At 33.3% G+C, this 23,814-nt stretch overlaps 3 protein-coding genes across 3 annotated transcripts; 2 read left to right on the top strand and 1 right to left on the bottom strand.

The window, feature by feature from the left end:
• The first annotated feature begins 2,193 nt into the window (after positions 1-2,193).
• Positions 2,194-5,030, top strand: LOC123911480 (probable zinc transporter protein DDB_G0291141). The gene has a single exon (XM_045962902.1). The coding sequence runs from the start codon at positions 2,312-2,314 to the stop codon at positions 4,931-4,933; it is 2,622 nt and encodes an 873-aa protein (XP_045818858.1). The 5' UTR covers positions 2,194-2,311; the 3' UTR covers positions 4,934-5,030.
• A 1,009-nt stretch (positions 5,031-6,039) lies between these two features.
• LOC123911478 (signal peptide peptidase-like 2) lies at positions 6,040-12,304 on the bottom strand. The gene is made up of 14 exons (XM_045962900.1): positions 11,925-12,304; positions 11,005-11,163; positions 10,795-10,906; positions 10,183-10,302; positions 9,912-10,063; positions 9,635-9,817; positions 9,456-9,490; positions 8,866-9,022; positions 8,300-8,353; positions 7,846-7,938; positions 7,613-7,755; positions 6,953-7,023; positions 6,735-6,818; positions 6,040-6,356 (listed from the first exon to the last, which is right to left on the bottom strand). The coding sequence occupies exons 1-14, from the start codon at positions 12,084-12,086 to the stop codon at positions 6,235-6,237; spliced, it is 1,647 nt and encodes a 548-aa protein (XP_045818856.1). The 5' UTR covers positions 12,087-12,304; the 3' UTR covers positions 6,040-6,234.
• A 1,962-nt stretch (positions 12,305-14,266) lies between these two features.
• Positions 14,267-16,648, top strand: LOC123911479 (alpha-ketoglutarate-dependent dioxygenase AlkB homolog). Its single transcript, XM_045962901.1, has 3 exons — positions 14,267-14,510; positions 15,301-15,891; positions 16,172-16,648. The coding sequence occupies exons 1-3, from the start codon at positions 14,430-14,432 to the stop codon at positions 16,448-16,450; spliced, it is 951 nt and encodes a 316-aa protein (XP_045818857.1). The 5' UTR covers positions 14,267-14,429; the 3' UTR covers positions 16,451-16,648.
• Positions 16,649-23,814: the final 7,166 nt, after the last annotated feature.

Below are 23,814 nucleotides of genomic sequence, written 5' to 3'. Positions count from 1 at the left end.
ATGAATTAGATATGGAGAAATTATCCAAGTCCCCCAAAATCCTACAAAATTTGCCTTTTATACTCCATATAGTGCCATAAACACTGATTTTTCCCGTCAAAAAATATTGTTTTTGCTGTGCTAAATACAAGAAAGCAGTTATTTTTATTAAAAAACAATTTTTTTTTTTAAATTGTGAGAGGAACAAAATGCACCTAAAATAAATAATGCATATAATTTTTTTTTCCTTTCGTATCTTAAAGAAAAACAAACCTACAAAACCAACCCCTTTCGAAGCGCCCTTCATTCCTTCCACTTTAATTTTCATTTATTTCAAAACTCCCTTCACCTCTTCTAAACTTCAAAACAAATTATGGTGTGTTTGATCTGCTAAAAAATAGGGGACTGAACTTAACAACTTTTGTTTTACCTATTTGATTTTAAACTGGTTATGGGATTAGACAAATTAGGCAGCAAGGGACAGGACAAAAACAAGATTTTTTGTCCCTCACTGAACCACAAGACAACTTTTTGTTCACAGTACAACTATAAAAAATACTAAAATACACATTTTATTTTCGAATATCATCTTGTTCTGTCCTGTACTGTTCTGGTCAGTTCTTGTTGTTTTACGAATCAAACGCACCATTAGATAGCTTGAATTGTGAACTCTCAACACAATAGTTTGACTATCTATGATATTCCTCGTCCTTCATTTTTTACATTACTTTTTGTTGATATTTTCAGATTTCTTATTATTTTTTGCAAATATACATTAAACTTAGTGAAATATTTCAAAAAATTGGTTTTTAAACCGGTGCATTTAGGGGAATGCATCGGTGTATGGTTTCCAGAATTCTTGAATTGATTAATTGCACCTTTGAACTGGTTCAACTGAAATATGAAATTGGGGAACCTTCATTAACAAATTGGTTGATCAAGCTTCATTGTTGTATAAGGAAACTTTTGAAAATTGCACACCAAGTATTTGATAAAAACAAGTATGAATTTCATTGTTTATGAATAAAATCTTTGAAGTCTTGAACACCAACCATTTCCCAATTGAGTTTTTCCATCTATTTGCTTGATTGAAAACTTGTTAATCTAGAGCTAGTCATTCGAAACCATTTTTATCAAATCAATTGAATTATTAATTATTAATTCAACCCACTTGGGTTGGTGCATTGGTATTGGCTTGGGACCTGGGAGTGTGCTCCTCTTGAGGTCTGAGGTTCGATTCTCTTTGGCGCCAATTTGGGTGGGCATTTAGCTTCTTCAAAAAAAAAAAAATTGAATTATTAATTCTTAGGTTATTCAATTTCACCTTGAAGCTTGAATAATCTATTGATAGCACGCTTGTAATCATCGTTAGCCTACAATCGATTTTAATTCACATATTAAACTTTCAAAGTTCAAACTATCGACTTATTCACCCTCCCCGATCTTCCCTCTAAGTCGTAAGTCATACGTCTAACATGAATGAGTTAAGTAACATCATGTAAATGAAAGAAGAGTAACTCAACTAATTTGAACTAAATATAAAATGAATGAGAGGATTTAGATTCAAACATAATACTAAAAATTGAGGCATATGCGTATTTAAAGCAAAAACTTTGCATGGATATACATGGAGAGTGACAATTCTACAACGTTAATGGAGCCAAGAATAGTACTAATTTTGTACTATACTGAATTTCTTTTGGTTAAAGCCATGTGTAATAGGGAACGGGGTTTGTGTTGAAGAGTTATAAAATGTTTGATAACATGTATCAACGCTTTACGCCTCATTACTCATCTTTGGTGCATTTGGAACTTTAATCCAGTCCAAAATGCAGTATAAATTTTTAGTGTTGTACTATTGAAGTGAAAAATGAAGGACCTGAATTCAGTAAATTCAACAGAACGTGCATTCGTGCAGTCCGTAGATTTAGACCGTACGATTTTAATCAAACGTTTTAGATATTAACTTAGAATTTTATATCAATACAAAATAAAAAAACACTTAAAATATAAACTATCTAATCTTAATCAGACAATTCACAGTCGCTGACTACATACAGTCACAACCGCATCGAATCTGATTCTGAAAAATGAATGAGTTACTTTTTTTTGTTTACAATGAGCTGGGGATCGAACCCGACCTAGAGGGTACTACCGAAACCCCTAAGTACTAGACCAAATATAGTGGCTTTGAATGAGTTGCTTTTAGTTTTAGACCAATAAAACACAAGTTTGCATCTCATTGACGTGTCATTTCTTCATATGTGAAAATTCAGCTCAAAAAAGTGCTGAAATCAAACACTATCACTGTTCCTCTTCATTTTTTTCCACGATGACCGATTTTCACCATCACCACCACCAACATCGACCGCACCGCCTCTCTGTACCACCGCGAACCACCACTCAGAACCCATATTCCACTTTCCCATATTCATCATCATCAACCCTAACCCTAACTCCAACACCAACCCCTTCCAAATCCAAACACCGTCTTTCATCATTCTCTTTCAATTCCAAATCAAATCCCAAATCAATTTCATTCATTTTCCTCCTTCTTTTCTCTCTTCGTTCTCTCTATTCCCTTTTCCCTTTCCTTCGTTCTTCTTCCCCTTCATTTTCTCTCTTCCCTTTTTCCTTCCTCGTTTCCCTTCTTTCCTTTTTCCTTACCCTCACTTTTTCCCTCTTTTCCTTTCAATTTTCATCTTCAAAAGATCCTTTTTTTAAATCCAAACAACAATCGCTCTTCAATTTTCATTCAATCCCACACTCTCAACAGAGAATTTTGATTTCAAAATCGATTCTTTTAGCTCTTGTGTTTCTGTTACGGTTTTCAGCTCTTCGATACTGCGGTACTGCCGCGATGATTATTGCAGAATTCATGGGAACCGTGACAGCTCGTTGCTTCCGAAGAAATCGGAGAAATGGCTGGTCTGAGATTCGCGGTTTTGTTTCGTTGTTTTTAGGGTTGTTTATGTTGTCTTTTGGTTGGGATAGGATTGAGTGTTTTCCTTTTGGTGGAAATGAGGATAATTGTGTTAGGGTTTGGCAATTGTTGCTTCCATTTATTTCTGGATTTCTTGCTTGTTATGAACAATGTGTTTCTGTTGATAATTATGGGAGTTTTAAGCAATTGGATCGGAAACGGGTTCGGTTGATTACACTGTTTTTTACTACAGTTGTGCTTTTTGTTCCTGCTGTGATTAGTTATTTTGTTTATGAAGCTGGTGAAGATAGTGTTTCTTTTGGGAATTTGGCTTGGCCTTTGGCGAATACTGTTGTTTTCGGTGTGCTCTTGAGTGAGAATTGTTTTAGTGGCGGCGATGATTTGGTGAGTTTCAAAGACTCTAAAAGAGAGTTTTTGGTGATGTTTATGTGTACCTTAATATTGGAACTTTTTTATTATCCTAATATTTCACTTTGGGGTTTGTTGATTTGTGGTTTGTTGCTCTATGTGGCTGTTAGAGATTTGGATCCTTTTGATTCTCATGATATTGGGTTTGAAAATGAGTCTTCGCAGTTTTTAAGTGAAATGGTTATGAAGCCTATTAGGCATATATTAAGTGAGAGGAAATCTAGAAAAATTGCACTTTTTCTTTTGATCAATGCTGCTTATATGGTTGTAGAGTTTGTTGCCGGGTTTATGAGCAATAGTCTTGGGCTAATATCGGATGCGTGTCACATGTTGTTTGATTGTGCTGCTTTGGCAATTGGGTTGTATGCTTCATATATATCTCGTTTGCCTGCGAATAACCACTATAACTATGGCCGAGGAAGATTTGAGGTTCTATCGGGATATACTAATGCTGTTTTTCTCGTTCTTGTTGGAGCGTTGATAGTGGTGGAGTCCTTTGAGAGGATATTGGATCCTCAAGAGATTTCGACTAATAGTTTGTTGGTTGTTTCTGTAGGAGGGCTTGTAGTCAATGTTATTGGTTTGATATTTTTTCATGAGGAGCATCATCATGCTCATGGAATGTCTGGTGGATCATGCTCACATTCGCATCCGCACTCGGAGTTACATAATCATCACTCTCACCATCATCATGAAAAACATGAAAGCAACCAAGAATTCATTTCTATTTCAAGTGATTGCCAAGATAGTTCATGCTCCGGCGATCTTGGACATCACAACCATTCTGGTCATGAGAGGAAAGTTGACTCTCTTGTAGATAATCACAGCATTCAGAGCTTTAAGCGTCACAACGATGATGCCCGGCAGCATGACCACCATGAACACGCTCATGATCATCATCACCACACCGGTCACCATGACCATTCCCAACAGCATGACCACCATGAACACACTCATGACCATCATCACAACACCGGTCACCATGACCATGCCCAACAGCATGACCATAATCACCATGCCGGCCACCATGACCACAGTGATTGTCATGATCACAATCATCACCATGACCATCCGCACCATGATGGTCATCACCATCATGGTGCTGACCACCATAGGACTCATGATGCTTCACCTGTTCACCAAAAGCAAAGTCACCGCCATATCGATCACAATATGGAAGGGATATTCTTACATGTTCTTGCAGACACATTGGGGAGTGTTGGTGTTGTTATATCTACACTACTAATCAAGTACAAGGGATGGCTTATTGCTGATCCAGCCTGCTCAATTTTCATTTCAATTTTAATTGTATCCTCTGTGATACCTTTACTCAGAAACTCAGCCGAAGTTTTGCTCCAAAGAGTTCCAAGGGCACATGAGCATGATCTGAAAGATTCCTTGGCCAATATTTTGAAGATAAAGGGTGTTTACGGCATTCAAAAGTTCCATTCATGGAGCTTCACAAACACTGATATAGTAGGGACACTGCATCTGCATGTGTCAACCGATACCGACAAGATATTCGTGAAGTCTCAGGTTTCACATCTATTACACGATGCTGGAATAAAAGATTTAACTTTGCAGGTAGAATCTGTTAGATAATATTGTTTAGAGATAGTTCTTGTCAGCATCTTTGATTACCGATTACACAGACACTATTTGAAACAGAGATCAAACTTTCTGATCATTGCCGTTGGAATGTTCGATTATATCATCACACGTGAATTTATGTCTCTTTTCATTTCTGAGGGATGATTGTTTTTTTGTTATGGGATCTGTTTCTTAGGTCCAACAAATAGCAGATGTAACTTGTACAGAAATGTAACACGAGCATAGGTTGTAACAAAGATCAAAGAATATAAACATTGACTTTTTATGCCAGAGCAAATATTATTCTATCCATGATTTTAAACTGTGATGGTGGATGCAGTAAATATATTTAGTTTTGGAAGTGTAGTGATGTAAGATTTTAAAAACTAAAAAGTCAACTTTCTACAATCCTTAATGAAACCCCCTAGAAAACTAACGTCAATTTAGTAATAATTTTCAAACCCATTGTAGTCTGACGTGTGTGTTGGCTTTCCTTCTATTGTGGTTGTTGTTGCACTGTCATGTTGCAAAAAAGTTCTCGTACACATTAACTTTATCATAAATCAGGATTTAGCTCCCTTGTAATCACATTTACATGCATCAGTTTCAGTCCTGGCTTAAACAGCCCTTGGCAGGAGCATTTATCATGCCATTGCTGCTCCCTTTGTTCCTTAATGCATGTAACATGCATCAGTTTCAGTCCTGGCTTAAACATCCCTTGGCAGGAACATTTATCATGCCATTGCTGCTCCATTTGTTCCTTAATGCATGTAGCTTTTGGATTTTTCACACAAACCAAAACAACCAATAAATTGTTACTAGTACATTTTAGTTTTTATATAACTACAGTATTTCTCTTTTTCCTTTAATACCTTATGGTATTTCATTTCATCTACTTGTACTATACTATAAAAGTCATGATTTTTAGTAATTATATGTTCAAAAGTACTTTCGATAAATATCCAAACATGTCGGACATAAATTTCAAAAAGTTATCCAAATTCATTTTATAAAACTTAATTCTGCAAAATAGTTTAATAAAAAAGTAATTACTGAGACTGAACTAGTCTGCAGTGCTGCACATATCACCGTAATTATAGATTTCTATCATGTAGAACTTACTGAACAGACTTTAATATTGAATCTATACTATTTCTACAAATGTAAGACCCTACTTGGATGAAAGGGTAACAAATTCATACAACTCTTGTGCTAAGCCTTTGAAATTGATTTTGTTCCCAATTATCAAAAGATCAGCCATGTATTTACATGCGCAGAATATATTAAAACAGGTTTCAAGTTACAAAACAATATCATTCGGGACTTGATTCTTCACTATGTTGGAGTCTGACATGTGGGCAGAATCTTTCTGGTTCGCCATTTGTCCACAAAATCTTCAGCTCTCCTCGCTTTCGCCCCAATGCCAGAATGGTCCCTACATTGATGCATAAAAACCGTGAGCACACAACTATCATCGATATACCACCTTAGTCCCTAAAAGTATTAGACCCTCTTGATCTGTAAATATTATGATGAAACATAAACTAATTCTCTCTCTAAACACTATAAACTACACCCTCTGGTCCTTTCTATAAGAGACATTAATTATTCAATGAATCTAGAAAGGTGAAATCTCTTATAAAAAGGTCCAGAGGGAGTATTTTTTATTCTTGTGATTTAGTCAACAGGTCTTATATTTGAGGACATAGGTTGTAACTACTAAGCTGTTTAGCAAATCCTAAATGGCTTTAATTTTTATCCTTGATAAAAAATAAAATGATTATAAAATAATGATCTTTTTCATAAAAACTACCGAGAGTAAATGGAACAATGTATAGTAGTGCTGGTTGTCCGTGCCCATCCATCAAGTTTAGCGCCACGTACGTGATCAAAAGACCTACCAAAATTAGGAAAAAGTCGAGTCAATGAACAACCATGCAACATCTAAGTCAACAAAAAATGCATCCTAATTTTTTGGTTATGACATTGTTTGAAAAAACACAACTATTGAGTCAAAAAGTTGATTCTCACCAAAGCCATAGGCAAACATTGCCCACAAAAAGTATCCACTTACAAGGCTCTTCTTTGCCAGCCAATCATACCTGCAATAGTGTACCGCTGATCAGAAAAGCTTTTTTCATAAAAACTGACAATTTATTAGGAAAAAATATTGTGGTATATATCTTGGCTCATCCATTAGTTTATAGAAGGGTGAATTACAAAAATCCATTTAGGCCATAATTGGATAAACAAATTAAGCGCTATAAGCATAAGTGCTTATCATATAAGTGCTTTTGTATAAACGATTTGATTTCCATAACAAGAAATAAAATAAGGGCAAATTAATTTCATATAAACTATGAACGCATTTCATATATTCGGTAGAGCGTATGGAAATAAACGAAAAATAGCTAATGAAAACGTCATAAGTTGTTTCCTAAACTCTCTCAAATAGTCTCACAAATGTTTATGTAAGTAGATAAACTCAACCAAATCAATCCAAATAGATCTTTACTAGAAGGACTGTAAAAATGTTGTTTTAAGAACTCAATTCCTATCAGGTTATAATTCTAAAAGAAAATTTCCAAACCATAAAATTTGGCCACAATTGTTACAAAAATTTAATATCGAGTCTAAGGAGACATAATTAAGTCATGCAAGGGACAAACAGGAAAAAGATAGAGATAAAACCTGAGTGAGAATGCCACCAGCATTCCTGGTAGAAGGATGTCTCCAAAACCTATAATACTGTAACCACCCCATGGATCATAAAGGCGCGGAAACTTTAGTAACATTGGAATACCATCTTCTCCACTTCTATCGCCTCGAGCTACCTACAGTGCGTATTGTAAACAAAAATTAAAATTAGTAATTACATAGGATGTTAATGATTGTCGTGATATAGAATGAAGTGTAATACTAACCACAATCATCACGCTTTCGTTGAAAAACCTCTTCGAGACAAACACCCAAAATAAGTCATAAAGGAGGGAACAACTGAGAAGAACTGTACCAACCTGTTTTGTAAAATAATCAAAACATAACATGCGTATCTTAATTTTTCATAATGGAATATCTAATATCAAGCAACAGACTCTAACATGCCATATTATAGATGTGAGTATTTCCTGAAACAAACAGGAGCAAAAAGTAGAAGCAATGCGACATACAAGTTGAACATTTCACAAGTTCAGTTATTCCGTACAAGAGATGTGTAAATTTTTTTTGAAGAAGTAAGAGATGTGTAAAATTAAATGTCAAAACAGTAAATGCATATCAAAATGCTTCATACACTGGTTACTACTGAAAAGTAACAGAACCTTTTTAAAAAAACAAAATAACAGGACTCAGCAATCATAACATGTTTGAAATAAATACCTTGAGATTAGGCACATGTACAATCTGCAGAACTGTAATTATCAATGCAATTCCCTGTTAGAATCATCAACATAAAAGAAATGATCATTTGTTAGGAACCCAAGAATTGAATTGAAAAGAATGAACAATTTTATTGGAAGGTTGAGAAAAGATAAAAGAGAATAGGAGAGAAATCTCTCCTCGACAGGTTTCCCCTTCACAATAGAGTCAGTACTCTCTAATCACAATGTTTACAATAGTAAATAATGACCTTCATTCTTGTACTCTCCTATTTATACAAATACTTTCTTACTAATCAATCAACTAACTGGTCTAACAACTCTTAACTACACTAATTTCCCTTTATTCTATATCCTAATACTATTAAATGGAAAGAATATAACATATGATGTGTTGATTAAAATTTATCATCCCTCCCCAGTACAATTGTCAAAAGAAATATTAAGAAATAGTACATTCAGGAAAAACGGATGCCCGGACACGTCATAATTTAATATAAAAAGTGCAACTATAACCCTCTACCTCTTTGAAAAGTTAAAATGAATAAAGAAACAATTTATCCTTACAAGTATATCTTGACCAATCCAGGCAAATGATTTGTCACGATAAACTGCCCAAAAAACGGCAAATGTAATACAGAATGGAGTAACGGCCAAAGTCAGATACGAGACAGCTCCTATGAAAGGTAATTTAATGTATGATTCGCTAGCATTCTTGAACCACCTGCAAGGAGAACAAAATCAGTTTCTTCTGCATATGGAATAAACCTAACACCATGGATGACATAAACAACTTCCATTTAAAACGACATAAAAGGATGCATGCATGTAAACTCGAATATTCTAGAGCATATCATTCCCAATCTTTCAGGTTTAAAAACTACACTCTAAAATTTAAGGAAACAAGAGATTAATTGCCTTTAGATGTGATTTTTAGGAGTAAAATTAAGTATTACAGCACCCTTATCCTATAATTTTTATGACGTTTAAAACTGGTGACCCGAAAAGGGAGTTTTCCTATTATTTTGTCATAACACATGCATGTGATCACTCTACAAGATCCAATCTGATCATTTCAAATAATCAAACAGGAATTGTTTCGAAATTAATAAATGATAACTTGATAAGACAAAAAATTCGTAATATCTATACCAGACCTTGACAAAACTGCAACCAAGCAAGTTTGTAAGCCCTGCAGGTTCATGAAAACACATGGTTAGACATAGCTTGGTAGAAGATGACATGAGAAAAAGGTAAGAAAGAAACAGAATTTTATTTGGCAAGGTAATAGATGTATCCATTTAAAATTTTAGACTAATGTAAGGGTCGTCAATACCTCTATTCCACCAATACAGAAGAGAACAACCAAAAGCTCGATGAACCATGACGACATCAATTTGTAAAGCATAAACAAGAAGCATGAAGCAACAAGAACAAAAAGAACTGCAGCTTTTGCATTCATATTTACAATTCCACTAACGCCCTCATCTTTAATGTTTGGGATATCATCGGAAGCATCCTATAAATCAAGATGACAGTTAGTACTAGGATCAACAAAATTTTAAGGGAACAAAAGCGATTAAGGAAATGCGATAAGAATTATAGAAACTGACCTTTAATAACTTATCTTGTTCAACGGCTGCTTCTCGGGCCCTCCATGCCGACCAATATGACGCACACAATATGGTAAGAACCGCCATCAACCAAAGAAACACTTCTGCTACGTCGACAGCTGGTCGACGTGGTGAGTATAGCTGTACCGACACTGCAAAAAGGAAAAGTTATTCAGATAGTTGGAAAGATGTAGTGTCAATCTCTTAACTAAATATATTAAATAGATAATACATTATGCCAATGAGACAATAGATTATGAAGGAAACGCACCAGATGAAGTACTCATCAGCATTGTTTCCAGCCTTGTGCCTGCGTCTTGTGGGAGCATAACAGCAGGTATGTGTATGTTTAAATCAGTTTCATCAGGATCACAAACCATCTTGTAAAGCTCTGTGAACAACAAAAACAAAATTTGATATGAAAAAAATAAATAAATAAACAAGTCGGTATTAGATATCTCTCACAATAAAAAAAATAACCCTCTCCACCCCCAAAAAAGAGCCAAAAGAGAAAAGATTAAATCTAGTTTTCATTGGCATGCATAGTTATATTAGTCCCTATCAAGTGCATGTTTGAATTGGTGATGACTTTGGCGGAGTCAACGTGTGCCACCGTGATTTCACCAAACCTACCGCCAATCCAAACATATACGAAAGAAACACAAATGAAAGTTCAATCAATGCTTTTATTGATCACGATAGTCATCAATCAATGTTTCCATCGGTTGCATTAGTCCTTCACCATGGATTACCGTAACACATAGAAAATAGATCAAGTAATTCTATTTGTGTTTCTGAAGTACAGGTTCAAATGTGACAACATGTACAAACGTTGTCAGGGTTGGTGACAAAAATAGGGTTTGTTCAAAACTTTTTTTTTTACCTTTCTGGTTATTTATGATGAGGATAGCTGAAGCATTAGCATTTTGTGCAGAATTGGCCTTTTTTGTGAATGTGCAGTTGCCTCGATCCACCATGATGACATCTCCAACAATCTAACAGTTGCACTAGTAAAATTAAGTACTCTACCACATCTTGTGATTGAATCAAAGTAAACCACAACATAACACTCATAAATGAAGAAAGAAAGAACCTTATTCTTTGGAGGACTGCAACAATCTCGAGGATCTGAAAGAATAAGACGTGTATGCCTAGCATTTTTCTCTTTAGATACAATCGTTCTTCCAAACCTAGCACCGACACCAACAAACTCAGCATCTTCTACACCGTTGACCCAAGTTTGCACTTTGACCTGTTGATGAGGATGATTATGATAATAAATAATAATAATAATAATAATAATAATAATAACAACAATAATAGTAAGTAAAATTTTCCATAAATAATCTCCAAGTCAGTGTATCATCTTTGGAGGGCTTTCTATAAATGTTATTTTGAAATTGAATGAACTTTTTTTTTTGTCAAGTAGCCTACTTAGTGGCTAGAAATCCACATTTTTAAAGATGAATAAGTATAAGTGTGTGTACCCGGATTCGAATCTCAGTTCATGCATATTACATGCAATGTCCCTACCAACTAAGCTATGCCAACGGGGACTGATCTTGAATGAACTCAGATTTGGTTAAATTAATTAAATCTTAAGCACTTATTATGATTGAATGTTATTACTAGTCTTAGTAAGTTTGAAAACTTTGATGACTTGGTGAATTTTTTTTAATGTAAAGCAATAACTACTCCTTTATCAATGCTAACCGAAATTGAATGTTAAAGTCAAATTTTGTCAAAAATAACCTAACATCTCAAATTTTATGAAAAATCAATTCCTACAGTTTTCACCTTAAAATCAAACACTAATTGAAATTAAACATATTGATTAAGAAGTAACTAATTAAACTAAACATTGATCTAAAATCAAATGCATATATAATTGAACAACACTAAGATTCTGAAGTCTCATATGAGCATGTTTTAAACTAGCTAGCTAGCAAAGAAAAAGAAACAAAACCCAGAAATGAAAAGAGAAAAAGAAGCAAACTTTGTGAAGAGTATTACCAGAACAAACTGATTCTCGCAACCAGGCTTCTTAGGAGTTGAATCATCATGAACTATGTCACCAGCTAGTACTGATGGAACTTTACAGAGATGAAGATGAACAATTACAGCAGAAAATGCAAAAATCCATAAAATCTTTTCTGAAGCCATTGAAGATTTCATGAATCCATTAACAAGTTATAGCTGAAACGAGAGAGAGAGAAAGAGAGAGATTGATTTCGCTTCTGCGTCTTGGTAAATCAACTTCCAATTCTGATCCAGTCCACTATTACATAGTAAAAAGTAATAGTAAAGAAATAATTTACTAAAATTAACATTAACAAGTAATTACTATTTTTAGCATACTCAAAGTGAATTATATTTCACTTATGTTAAATTATACTAGTAATTCATTAAACAATATATTTTTAAAAAGAAGTTTTCTCAATGTTTTTTCTTTGTTTAAGAAAATGATATTTTAGAAATAAAATATGTATTATAGTTGATTCAATGAAGACTAATTGATTTTTTTTTTTAAGAAATGATGAAGACTAATTATTATTTAGTTAATTTTCTGTTTAATGATTTTTTTTTTATTTCTTGATCATTTTCAAATTGATTTTAGGAAATAAATCACTATTAATCTTAGGGTTTATATCTGGAACTAAATTAACTATTTGTCAATCACAATTGCCATAGGGATATAAGGTTAATTTGTATGATTTAGGATTTAACGTGCATTCAAGCTTTTGCTAATATCAGTTCCGCCTAAGAAATTAGGGTTCTATATTTGATAAACCTGACCGATGAGCCAAAGGATTGGGCTCGGTCTATTTTGTTAAATAATCATAATTATTAGAGTTTCATTGTTCAGAGCTAGAAGTTCTCATTTCAAACTCTCCTCGTTATTATTATTTTTCTTGCACAATTCAATCAACCAAGAATACTCTAGGGAATAATGTATATTCTTTTGTTTGATCCTAGGATAGTATAATTGCACATGTGATGTAACACCTATCTTGTCATTTCTCTATATGCCTCTTGATTTTATCCAGACGCCAGTTGTCATGCCTTTGATTGTACTATTTGATCTTATCAAGTTTCGCCAGCTCACACTTTGATTGCATTATGACTGCCCACATTTCTCAATTGTACGAACTCAGGTGTTATGACTTTGTTCGTCATATGAGGCAGGCAAGCCTTTGCATTTATGCTCTTGTAGGACAATCATGACATTAGAGGTCACTAAACTAAACTTTGCACATCAAAATAACATGAAATCCACAAAATATATCACATAGTGTGCTTGACTCAATAATTCAAAATCTAACTAAAATGACTCAATGAAGGAAATGATCACCATATTAGTTGGAAATAATCCAAGTATTAAGTGCATAAATTCATCGTATAAAGTGACTCATCAAATATCATCCACCGTCAAAATATGATGAAAAAATCCAACCAAAATTTCAAGACGGATGTTTCCATAAAATAGATTATTTGGTGGGATTGTAGAGTTTCATTGGTGTCGCCATGAATTGGCATCTTTAAAGGTGTTGTCATGACGTTTCTGATGCTTCCTCTACCTGGAGAAGCGGCCCGGAATTGTTCAGTTCCTCACCCAACGAAGGAAAGATCCAACATCCATGCTTGAATGTGATGCGAGTGAAAATGGAGTCACCTAAGTGGACCAAAGCTCAAAATCGTCGTTTCCAGTATCACAAAGGGATGAGAAACATTAGTATCACAAAGGGTCGTCATCGCCAACCACGAAGTTCAGAGAGTGCTGGTAGACCAAGGTTGTTCTTGCAACATAATATTCACGAGTCTCTTCCACAAATTGCAACTGCAAAGACACAGCTTCCTCCCATATAGCGGTTGCAACCTCCCTGGCTTTAATAATAACATAACCAAACCATGGGGGTCAGTAAAGCTCCTAATTGCAATCGAGATGTGGATTGCAGTTTGACCTACAATTGCATCATAGGAAGACCCACCTTTAGAAGAGCTAAAGGTCGTCACACCATTGTGCACCTTAAGATTAAGTAAAACATGGCTGACATACTAGTTGCAACAAATGGACGCGAGTCTATAAGCTTATCGCTCATGCTTTTTGATGTAGCTTGAAGTACCTCGACAGACAAAAAATTAGACTAGACCAATAGAAGCAAACAGTGTAGACATGTCCTAAAGATAAATTGGTAGACAATTCATCTATCCTAAAGATTTAATTTAAATTAAAATGTAAATTAAGATGAAATCAACTTTCATTCGACTTATTTTTCATTTTACTAAGCCAAAAATTTATCCACTAAATTACTTTAAAAAAAAAAAAAATACCTATCCAAATTCCAAACAATTATTTTTCGTATATAACATATTCCCGAGACGCATTGAATATTGAGTTCATTCAATAGAGGAAAGTAACCCAAAAGACAGTTTGAAATACAAACTGCGCATTCATTCATACTTTGATACCCATTGGTAGTAAGTAACTAGCATCGGTGTAGTTGCAGCGACAACGCCATGAACAATTTAGTTTCGCAATCGCAACGCTCCAATCTTGCTCATGATCCAGCTTCTCCAAAAACACCGATTTCCCCGCTGGTAATTTTCAATTTCATTATCATATTGTTATCACAAATTCAAATTAGGGTTTTTTTATTTTCTCATTAGGGTTGAATTTTAGTCTTACAAAAAATTTGTTGAATCTGTGTCCGTATTTTGATTTTATAGAACTGAATGCAGGATTAAAATTTTAAAGTACTCTTTTTTGCATGATTTTCGTTTTTGTGTATGAAGTTTTCACCATTATTTAGCATTGATTAATATCCGTGGATAGCCGTGATTAATCTTGGTCGTGAACCTTTTTAAACAAAAAAAATGAATAAGCACTAAACCTAAAAAGTCATTTTTTTTGTTTGTTAGGGATTGTTCACCATGGTTTAGCATGAATTAGATGGTTTAGGGAAATGAATGTGAATAAGTTTTTTGTGTCCTATTTTGATTTCATAGTGTTAGAAGTCCCACATTGGCTAGAGATATGGTAAAGATAACCTTTATAAGTGTAGTGCAAACCTCAACTCTCAAGCTAGCTTTTGTGGTTGAGTATAGGCCTCACAAATTCTAATACATAGGACTGAAAACGAGACTTTTTAGCGGTGACTAATCTCTGTCAAGTAACCTTGTTAAATGGGAAAGTTAATAAGGAATTAAGGACTAAACTTAAAAATTCATAAGTTTTTTCTTTTTTAGGAATTAAAAAGTTATAGTTTTATAGTCATAAGTTATATTTATCCTATGTCAAAAGATTTTCTTTTATCCCTTCTTGTTATTGTATTTTCTATGTGATGATTCTTTTATTAATTAATTAATTAATGGGTGCTATTGTGATTAGGTTGATGTTGATGGAAACAAACAATCTCTGAAGAAAAATGATGGTGAAGAGGAGGTTGAAACTAAAATGAAGCCTTTTGATATTTGCACCCCCAAACAAGTTGGAAATCCCAAACAAGCTGGAAATCTTGTTACATTGAAGCCATCTTTGTTTGCAAAAAACAGAGAAAAAAGGAAGGAAATGAAACAACAAAGCGGCAAAGGAACTGAATTAAGACCTGGGATGGTTCTTTTGAAGGGTTACATTTCATTAGACGATCAAATTAAGATAGTGAAAGCTTGTAGGGAACTAGGGTTAGGCCAAGGAGGATTTTACCAACCTGGTTATGAGGGTGGAACTAAGTTGCATTTGAAAATGATGTGTCTTGGTAAAAATTGGGATCCTCAGACAAGTAAATATGGAGATCATCGACCGTGCGATGATTCTGTTCCGCCGAAAATTCCCGATGAATTTCTGAAATTGGTTCAGTCTGCAATCAATGATTCAGATTCTGTCACTGAACCATCTAAATCCAAACCGTTTCCCTCAATCTCTCCTGACATTTGTATTGTCAATTTTTACGCAGAAAATGGACGGCTTGGTCTTCACCAGGCAAGTCTATTACTACATTCACACACTTTTGTCAAATAGCACTTATAGCAGGGCTGTAATACTATAGCATATCAGAATTCGAATAAATTGCTTGCTCCGTGATATGCTATTTACTACAATACAAAATATTGTCAAATAGTAGCGGCTACAATGGCAGAACAACATTGTAGCTAGCAGAATTTGAACAAACTACTATTTTCTGTAATATGCGAGCCACAATACCGCATTCACATTCCGTATTTTTAATCTTGAATGACCGATTGAGTTTGCTTTCTTGCAGGATAAGGATGAAAGTGAACAGAGTATTCGTGACGGATTGCCGGTGGTGTCATTCTCTATTGGAGACACCGCAGAGTTTTTGTATGGTGATGTAAACGATGTTGACAAGGCAAAGAAAGTTCTTTTGGAATCTGGGGATGTTTTGATATTTGGTGGGAAGTCTAGAAAAGTCTTTCATGGTGTTGCTGCTATTAAGAAAGACACTGCACCTCTCCGGTTGTTTGAAGAAACTAATATGCGTAAACCTGGCCGATTGAATCTTACTTTCAGACGGTATTAGATTAAAAGGCCTCTCCATTTTGACTTTCTTATATTAGGTGTGAAATGTACGTCGTCAGTTATATGGGGCATGGCTTCTAATGCCAATTTCGTATCCATTTTGGGTTGTCTATCTGTATATTGTTTCTCACTTTTCAGAATCTTGTAATCTTAAATGACACTGACCGTCGAAGTATGAATGAATTTTACTTTCTCTCAATCTAAGGTAAGTTTTTCCCGGATAATTATTTGTGGATTGACTGTTTTGAATTCCTGTTTTTTGTTTTTTTTTTGACAATTATGAATTCCCGTTAGACACAAGATAAGTTGTTTCTGGCGCCATACTTTTAGACACAACTTATATGAGACACAAGTTGTGTCTACCCAAACCCCTCACCACTAGACCAAACCCAATGACTTATTTAACCTTTATTTTATTTTTGGGTACAAATAGCATCACACACAAATCATTTTGCACTTGTAGAGTAACTCAAGCTTTTGTTAGGAATGATTGGCTCAACCGTACATAAGCTTAACCTATAAAATAGAAGTACAATATGTTCTTATGATTCTTCTCCAAGAATCAAGTTCTGGATTCCAAGTCATTTCCTTTCTGAGTTTAAACTGCTCAGTTTGAGTATGAACATAATATATAGGCATTGGATGCAAGCCTTCAAGTCAAGTTGAGCTGCCACTTTAGAGTCACCCAACTCTCAAAACCTTCTTATATCTTAATGTGGAACAAAAAATCAAGACATAATAGACATCATATAATATAAGACAGAATGTTTGACCAATTCATACAATAAATCTGAAAATATATACACTATATGATGATATCTTTGTTTCAAGGTTACCACAAACATTCATCAGAAAATGAGATGAGAATAAAACATTCACATATTTGATACTACAAATTTATAAAAATTATCCGCAAAAATAAAATAAGTGTTTTAAAAACCGGACCGGCCCGGCCGGTTGAACCGGTTGAACCGGAAACCGGAGGGTGTCCGGTCTGGTTCATACGTTGAATTGGACAAGCTATTGGACCGGTGGGAACCGGAAAAAACCAGTGAACCGGCGGTTTTTCCGAACCGCTGGTTCGATTACACTTTTTTTTTCGCCCAAAATGTTTTCTTCTTCCATCTTTGTTCTGTTTTGTTTCTTGGTTTCTATTCTTGGTTTCTTGGTTTCTATTCTTGGTTTCTATAATAATAATAATAATAATAATAATAATAATGGTAGGTAGTAATTAAAAATGGCATAAAAATAAAAAGGGAATAATAATAATTATGATAATTAATGGATGGAATATAAAAAAGGAAATAAAAGGGGATAAATATGGTAAACAAATATAAAAACAAAATAAAAATAATAATATAGAAAAACAAATGGTAAAAGAAAAGATTTTTTTATCTCTTTTAGTCAACTAAAACTGACTTTGATTTCAAATTTCAAACTTTTTAGGTGTTATGATTTTTTTTTTAAAAGTTATTCGGTTTAATAACTATATAGTTTTATATTATAGAGACCGGTTCATTTCACCGGTTTAATTCGATTTAATCCGGTTTAATATGCGGTTCGACCAATGACCCAGTGGTTCGACCAATGAACCAATACCCTCAGCGGTTCGATGTCCGGTCCGGTTTTTAAAACATTTTAACAAATGACTTCTCCATTTTATATTCTCATGTTATAGTAGAGGGTGGAAATATTTTTATTGTCATGTCATAATAGTCAAAAACTTACGAAACACATTTGTGAAAATAATACTATTAATACTTGTGTCAAAAAGATTTCTGGAAATGCTAATCTTGATTATTTTTTTAAACAGTCCTAAAAATAAATTTTGAAACTATAAAAACGCCTGGTATAAACTCATTGGAATTGAAGATACATCTTTAACTATATCTCTCTTTCTTTTTTTGTCAAAAAAAAAAAAAAAAACTATATATCATTTTTTTTTTGGTTTACAATGATCGAACATAGATCTCATTCATATTACCCAAACTCATCACCGGTAGACCATATATAAAGGGAATACCCAAATTTGGGGTGGATTTTGATTATTTCCAAATTTACCCTCTCTTAACCACTATAACAATGTGTGTCAAAAAGAAAAAACCACTATCACAATGTGGAACTGCCGCCTCAGTTAACCACTATCTATCACAATGTGGAACTGCTGCCATAATTTTCTAAACCGTAAAAGTAGTCTTTAAAAGGGGAAACAAGTATAACCAAGTGCATTCAAGTTACAACATTACGAGTTTTGAAGATATAAGTTTCCAAAATGAAGTGGGGCAACCAATTGACAGAAGTAGAGAAAAGATCACAAAACCTAAGCAATTTCTAAGTAAGTTCTTGTTGAATTGTCTGTATATGTTTTTTTTTTTTATATTTATACTTTGAAGATTGATAGCTTTCTCAAATTAGTTCCCTACACTAAGAAGGAACTTCCATATTCTAAATAAAAACAATAAAAAAAATACTTCCATATTCTTTTATATCTTTTCCTTTTCTGCAATTTGTCTAAAAAATAACAGTATAGAAGTTGGATTGTTCTGGTACTGATCATAGTATTGATCCCATGCATATTGGTTTTTCTGCCTTGGACTTCACTCAGAGTTACATTATTGTTTGAGAGAAGATTGTGTAGTACAATTTTTGGTGTAATTTTTAACCAAACAATTTTTCTATATTAGGTGTAACTTTTTTCTTCAAATTTTTCATCAAATTCTGCAGGTCGGAATTTTTCATCAAATTTTCAAAGAAATCATGACAGTGAAGTAGGACTAAACAGAACAAATGTTAATAACATTGTACATGGTAACTCCAACTCTCTGCCACAACCTATAATCATACACAATAATTAACATTATAATAATTGTTATCTTTAACTAATTATGACAATCATATCATAGCAGATAGTATGGACTTCGATGACAATTCGACGAATCACAAACACCGTATGTAGATATGGAAGTCACCACTAATGAAACATCAACATGTTGTCATTGTCAAGGTACATTTTGAGTACTTAAAATTTTGGATTGATGTACTTATATTTTTTTCTTTTATTTTCACCAAATTTATTTACAATTAATATGTAATTATTAATTTGTTTTATTAGTTTTTATTCTTACTCATAAATTTCAAACTACTATTTCAACCTTTTTGGTTGTTATACATGGTTTCCACATTTTTTTTAAAGAATCAAGTTTTAAAACACAGTTGCTCTAAAATACTCAGAGCAGTTACATGGTTACCACCTAACACTTTGAACAAATTCAAGGATGCTCACATTTTTACATGGTTATTAACTTATTACATGGTTACCACCTAAAACTTTAGAGCAGTTACATAGTGTATGAAGATATAGAAAAATTGAGAACATAATCTCAACAATACTACCACCTAACACTTTGAACAAATTTTCGATTATCTGAGCATATATGATTGGTAAGTTTTTGACTATCATGACATTCAAGGATGCAAATTAATAACAAAACTTTCAATAACCTATTTTACCTCATTGCCTTCACTTTCATCCCGACATATTCATCAAAAGTTAATAAATGATGAATCATATATTGTTACCTTGTAGGACACATGGTTGGGACCTCAACACAAGATGCAGTAATGGGCAAAAAAATATCATGTCAAAAATATTACTGTTACATGCTTCAGGTACATTTTAGCTACTCTATATTTATTTAACTAAATAAATCTTTGAAAAATATCAAATTTCGTATCAACCAATTTTGACATGAATTGTAGATTCGAACAAATGATCAATCAACATTATTAAATGCGGGAAGGCTTTTACAAGAATATGTTGTAGACAATTATGTAAAGATTGAATCAAGAAAGTTGAGGTAGATCCGAGAACACCAAAAAGATATAAGTGCTGAAGTATACCATGGTTTGAAAGATGTTTTGCATGTTGGTGAAACTAATGCAGGTACTCATTATTTGTAGCATATTGATTAGAAATGCATAATTGTATTTCGTCATGTTTGACAAAATTAATGAATTCAATTTATTATCATAGAAAACGTCGGAAAAATAACAATATTACCATAATACCATCATCATTTATTGAAGGTCATTGTGATAGGGCACAACATTATGAAGATGACATGGTTATTGTACTAAAAGATAACCAGATATTTTTCTAACAATTAATGACATGCAATTCTTTTTGGACCGAGATAATATCAGAACTTCTACATTTTCAAACTCCTCAAGATCGTTTAGATCAGTAACATCTTTCGGTCCAAATTTGAGAAATTAAAAGATGATGTCGTCAACAAATGGGTCTTTGGAAAGGTTAAAATTTACATGTATGTAAGAATTTTAAAAACGAGGATTGACTCATGTTCATATGTTATTGCTCTTAGACAATAATGACAAATCACGTGACCCAAAAGAATATGATAGTGTGATCAATGCAAAAATACCTAAATTAGAATGTGAACCACATTTACATGAAGCAGTCCTGAAACATATGATTGATGGATCTTGTGGTACACTTAATTAACCAAAAATCTTCATGTATGATGGATATACATTGTAAAAAAAAGGTACCAAAAGAGTTCTTAGAGGAAACCCGTCAAGAAAATGACTCATATCCACGCTATAGAAGAAGGTTTCACGAACTTATTTCTATAAATAGAAATAAGTCTATCGATAATAGATGGGTTGTTCCTTATAATGCTTGGTTATTGTTAAAGTATGATTGCCATATCAATATCGAGGTTTGTAGTAGCATCAAAACAATAAATATCTATATAAGTATGTCTACAAAGGCCCTAATCGAGTGGCAATGGAGGTTGATAGAGGATCAACTATGGATGAGGTTTAACAACATGTGGATGCAAGATGGATTTGTGCTCCTGAGGCATTTTGGAAAATATTTTGATTCCGACGCATTTTAGAAAATATTTTCCGAAATGCCTCGGGAGAACAAATTCATCTTGCATCCACATATTGTTGAACCTCATCCATACTTGATCCTCTATGAACCTCCATTGTCACTCGTTCAGGGTTTTTATAGACATACTTATATAGATATTTAATGCTTTTGATGCTACTACAAACCTCAACATTGATGTGGCAATCATACTTTAACAATAACCAAGCATTATAAAGAATAATCCATCTATTATCGACAGACTTATTTCTATTTATAGAAATAGGTTCGTGAAACATTCTTCTATATTGTGGATATATAAGAGTCATTGCTTGCCTTGACAGATTTCATTTAAGAACTCTTTTGGATACCTTTTTTTACAATGTCCATCCTTCACACAAGAAGATTTATGGTTGAGTGTACTGCAAGGTCCATGGATCATATGTTTCAATATTGCTTCATGTAAATGTGGTTCACATTCTAAATTAGGTATTTCTACCCTGACAACACCATCGTACTCTTCCGGATCACATAATTTGTCATTACTGTCTAAGACTAACAATACATGGACATGTGGCAATCCTCGTTTCTGAAATTTAGTTGCATACATGTAACTTTTAACCTTTCCTAAGACCCCTTTGTTGATGACATCATCTTTTAATTGCTCAAATTTGGAGCGAAAGATTTCTGTTGGCAAATCTGAACGATCTTGAGGAGTTTTAAAATGCAGAAGTTCTGATATTATATAAGTCCAAGAAGGATTGCATGTCATTGTTAGAAAAATATCTGGCTTACCATCTTTCAGTACAATAGCCACGACACATCTTCATACGTTGTGCCATATCACGACGACCGCCAATAAATGATGATGACAATATTGTTTTTTTTCCAAAATTTTCTATCATATTAAATTGAATGCATTAGTTTTTCAAACATGACAAAATATAAATAATAATGAGTTGCATTAATTTCGCCAATATGCAAAACATCTTGCAAACCTTGGTATACTTCAGCATGTATATCTTTCTGGTGTTATCTGATCCACCTCAGCTTCCCTTATTCAATATTCACATATTGTCTACATGGTACGTGATTCATGGTAAAATAATCTTACACTGCGAACGTCTGCATTATGCTCGAGGAGGAAATCAACATTTTATCATTCTACAATTGCTTTCAAAGTTTCTAACATTTTATCATTGTACAATTGCTTTCAAAGTTTCTAACAACATTGTATTTTACATAGATATGAGGCGATAAAGATTAAAAGTGTATTTTAGAGATTTTTTAAAATTTTATCATCTAATTTTTTTTAACAAAATGATAAAATACTTAAAAAACTTAAAGAGAAACTATTTAAACTACATTTGCATGCTCAAGGTGTGACAGTGTCACCGCTATGTGGGTTTGCATGCGCCGTTTCTTCCTGCAGTAGCCTTACTTTCTTTTCCCTTCTCTTGGAAGAGCCCGGAAAATCCAGCATCCAATGTCTTTTCCAAAGTACTTAATGAACCATGATCTTGTTTCATTCAAAAAGACTAGTTTAACTTCGTTGATATGTTTTATTCCATTTTCTTTGGCCCATTCTAGTTTTTCAGTCACTGATAATTCAGTTAAAAGGTTTTTGAGCCTTTGATTTTTTATTTTTATTTTTTTTTACGAAACTTTGATGTGTTTTTACCCTATGCTAAACCTGCTTTTTTTGCCATATTTTCTACCATATGCTAAACATGACTTGAATATGCTAAACATGAGTTGAATAAAAAGTATGTGAAATTCTGGTATCGCATGAATAATGTTTGATTAGATGTTCCAACAATCAATTTAAAGATAATGTCGTACTTTAATGTTGGAACATCTTACGAAACATAATAAAAAAAATCAACAAGTAAATAAACAACACAGAAAATTGTTAACTCAGTTCAACATAACAGCCTACTCTGGGAATATCAATCCAGAAAGGAAATCCACTAATAGTAGTCAATAATTAGTCAATACTCTCAAAATACTAACATTATAAATTAGTCTTATTAACTTTATATTTGTTGCAGTGTAATAAATTGACTATATAAAAACGATAATACCATAAATAAATATATATATATATATATATATATATATAGTCACATTGCATAAATAATTTACATTATCCAAAAATATAATAGGCAAGTAAGGTTGATGACCCACTGACCCCACACTAAATCTGTGCCTGTGTCTGCATATCTATATAGCCAATAAGTTGGCAATTTTTTAATTTATTTTTAACAAAAATAATAAGTTGTATTTTTTTTTTGACGCAATATAATAAGTTGTAATTTAAAAAACAAAATTTAGGTGAATTTCCGTAGGTGCATGTGTTTTACATGACTCAACTTTTTTTGACAAATTACATGACTCAACTTAATTACTTATGAATTCCTCACATACATAATTTTCAAAAAGTTTGTTACAAACACAAAAAATCATAAGAA

Source organism: Trifolium pratense, linkage group LG2, assembly GCF_020283565.1.
Source record: "Trifolium pratense cultivar HEN17-A07 linkage group LG2, ARS_RC_1.1, whole genome shotgun sequence".
Lineage (NCBI taxonomy): Eukaryota > Viridiplantae > Streptophyta > Magnoliopsida > Fabales > Fabaceae > Trifolium > Trifolium pratense.
Note: the sequence above shows the minus strand (reverse complement) of the source record. Positions and strands in the feature narration are given on the sequence as shown.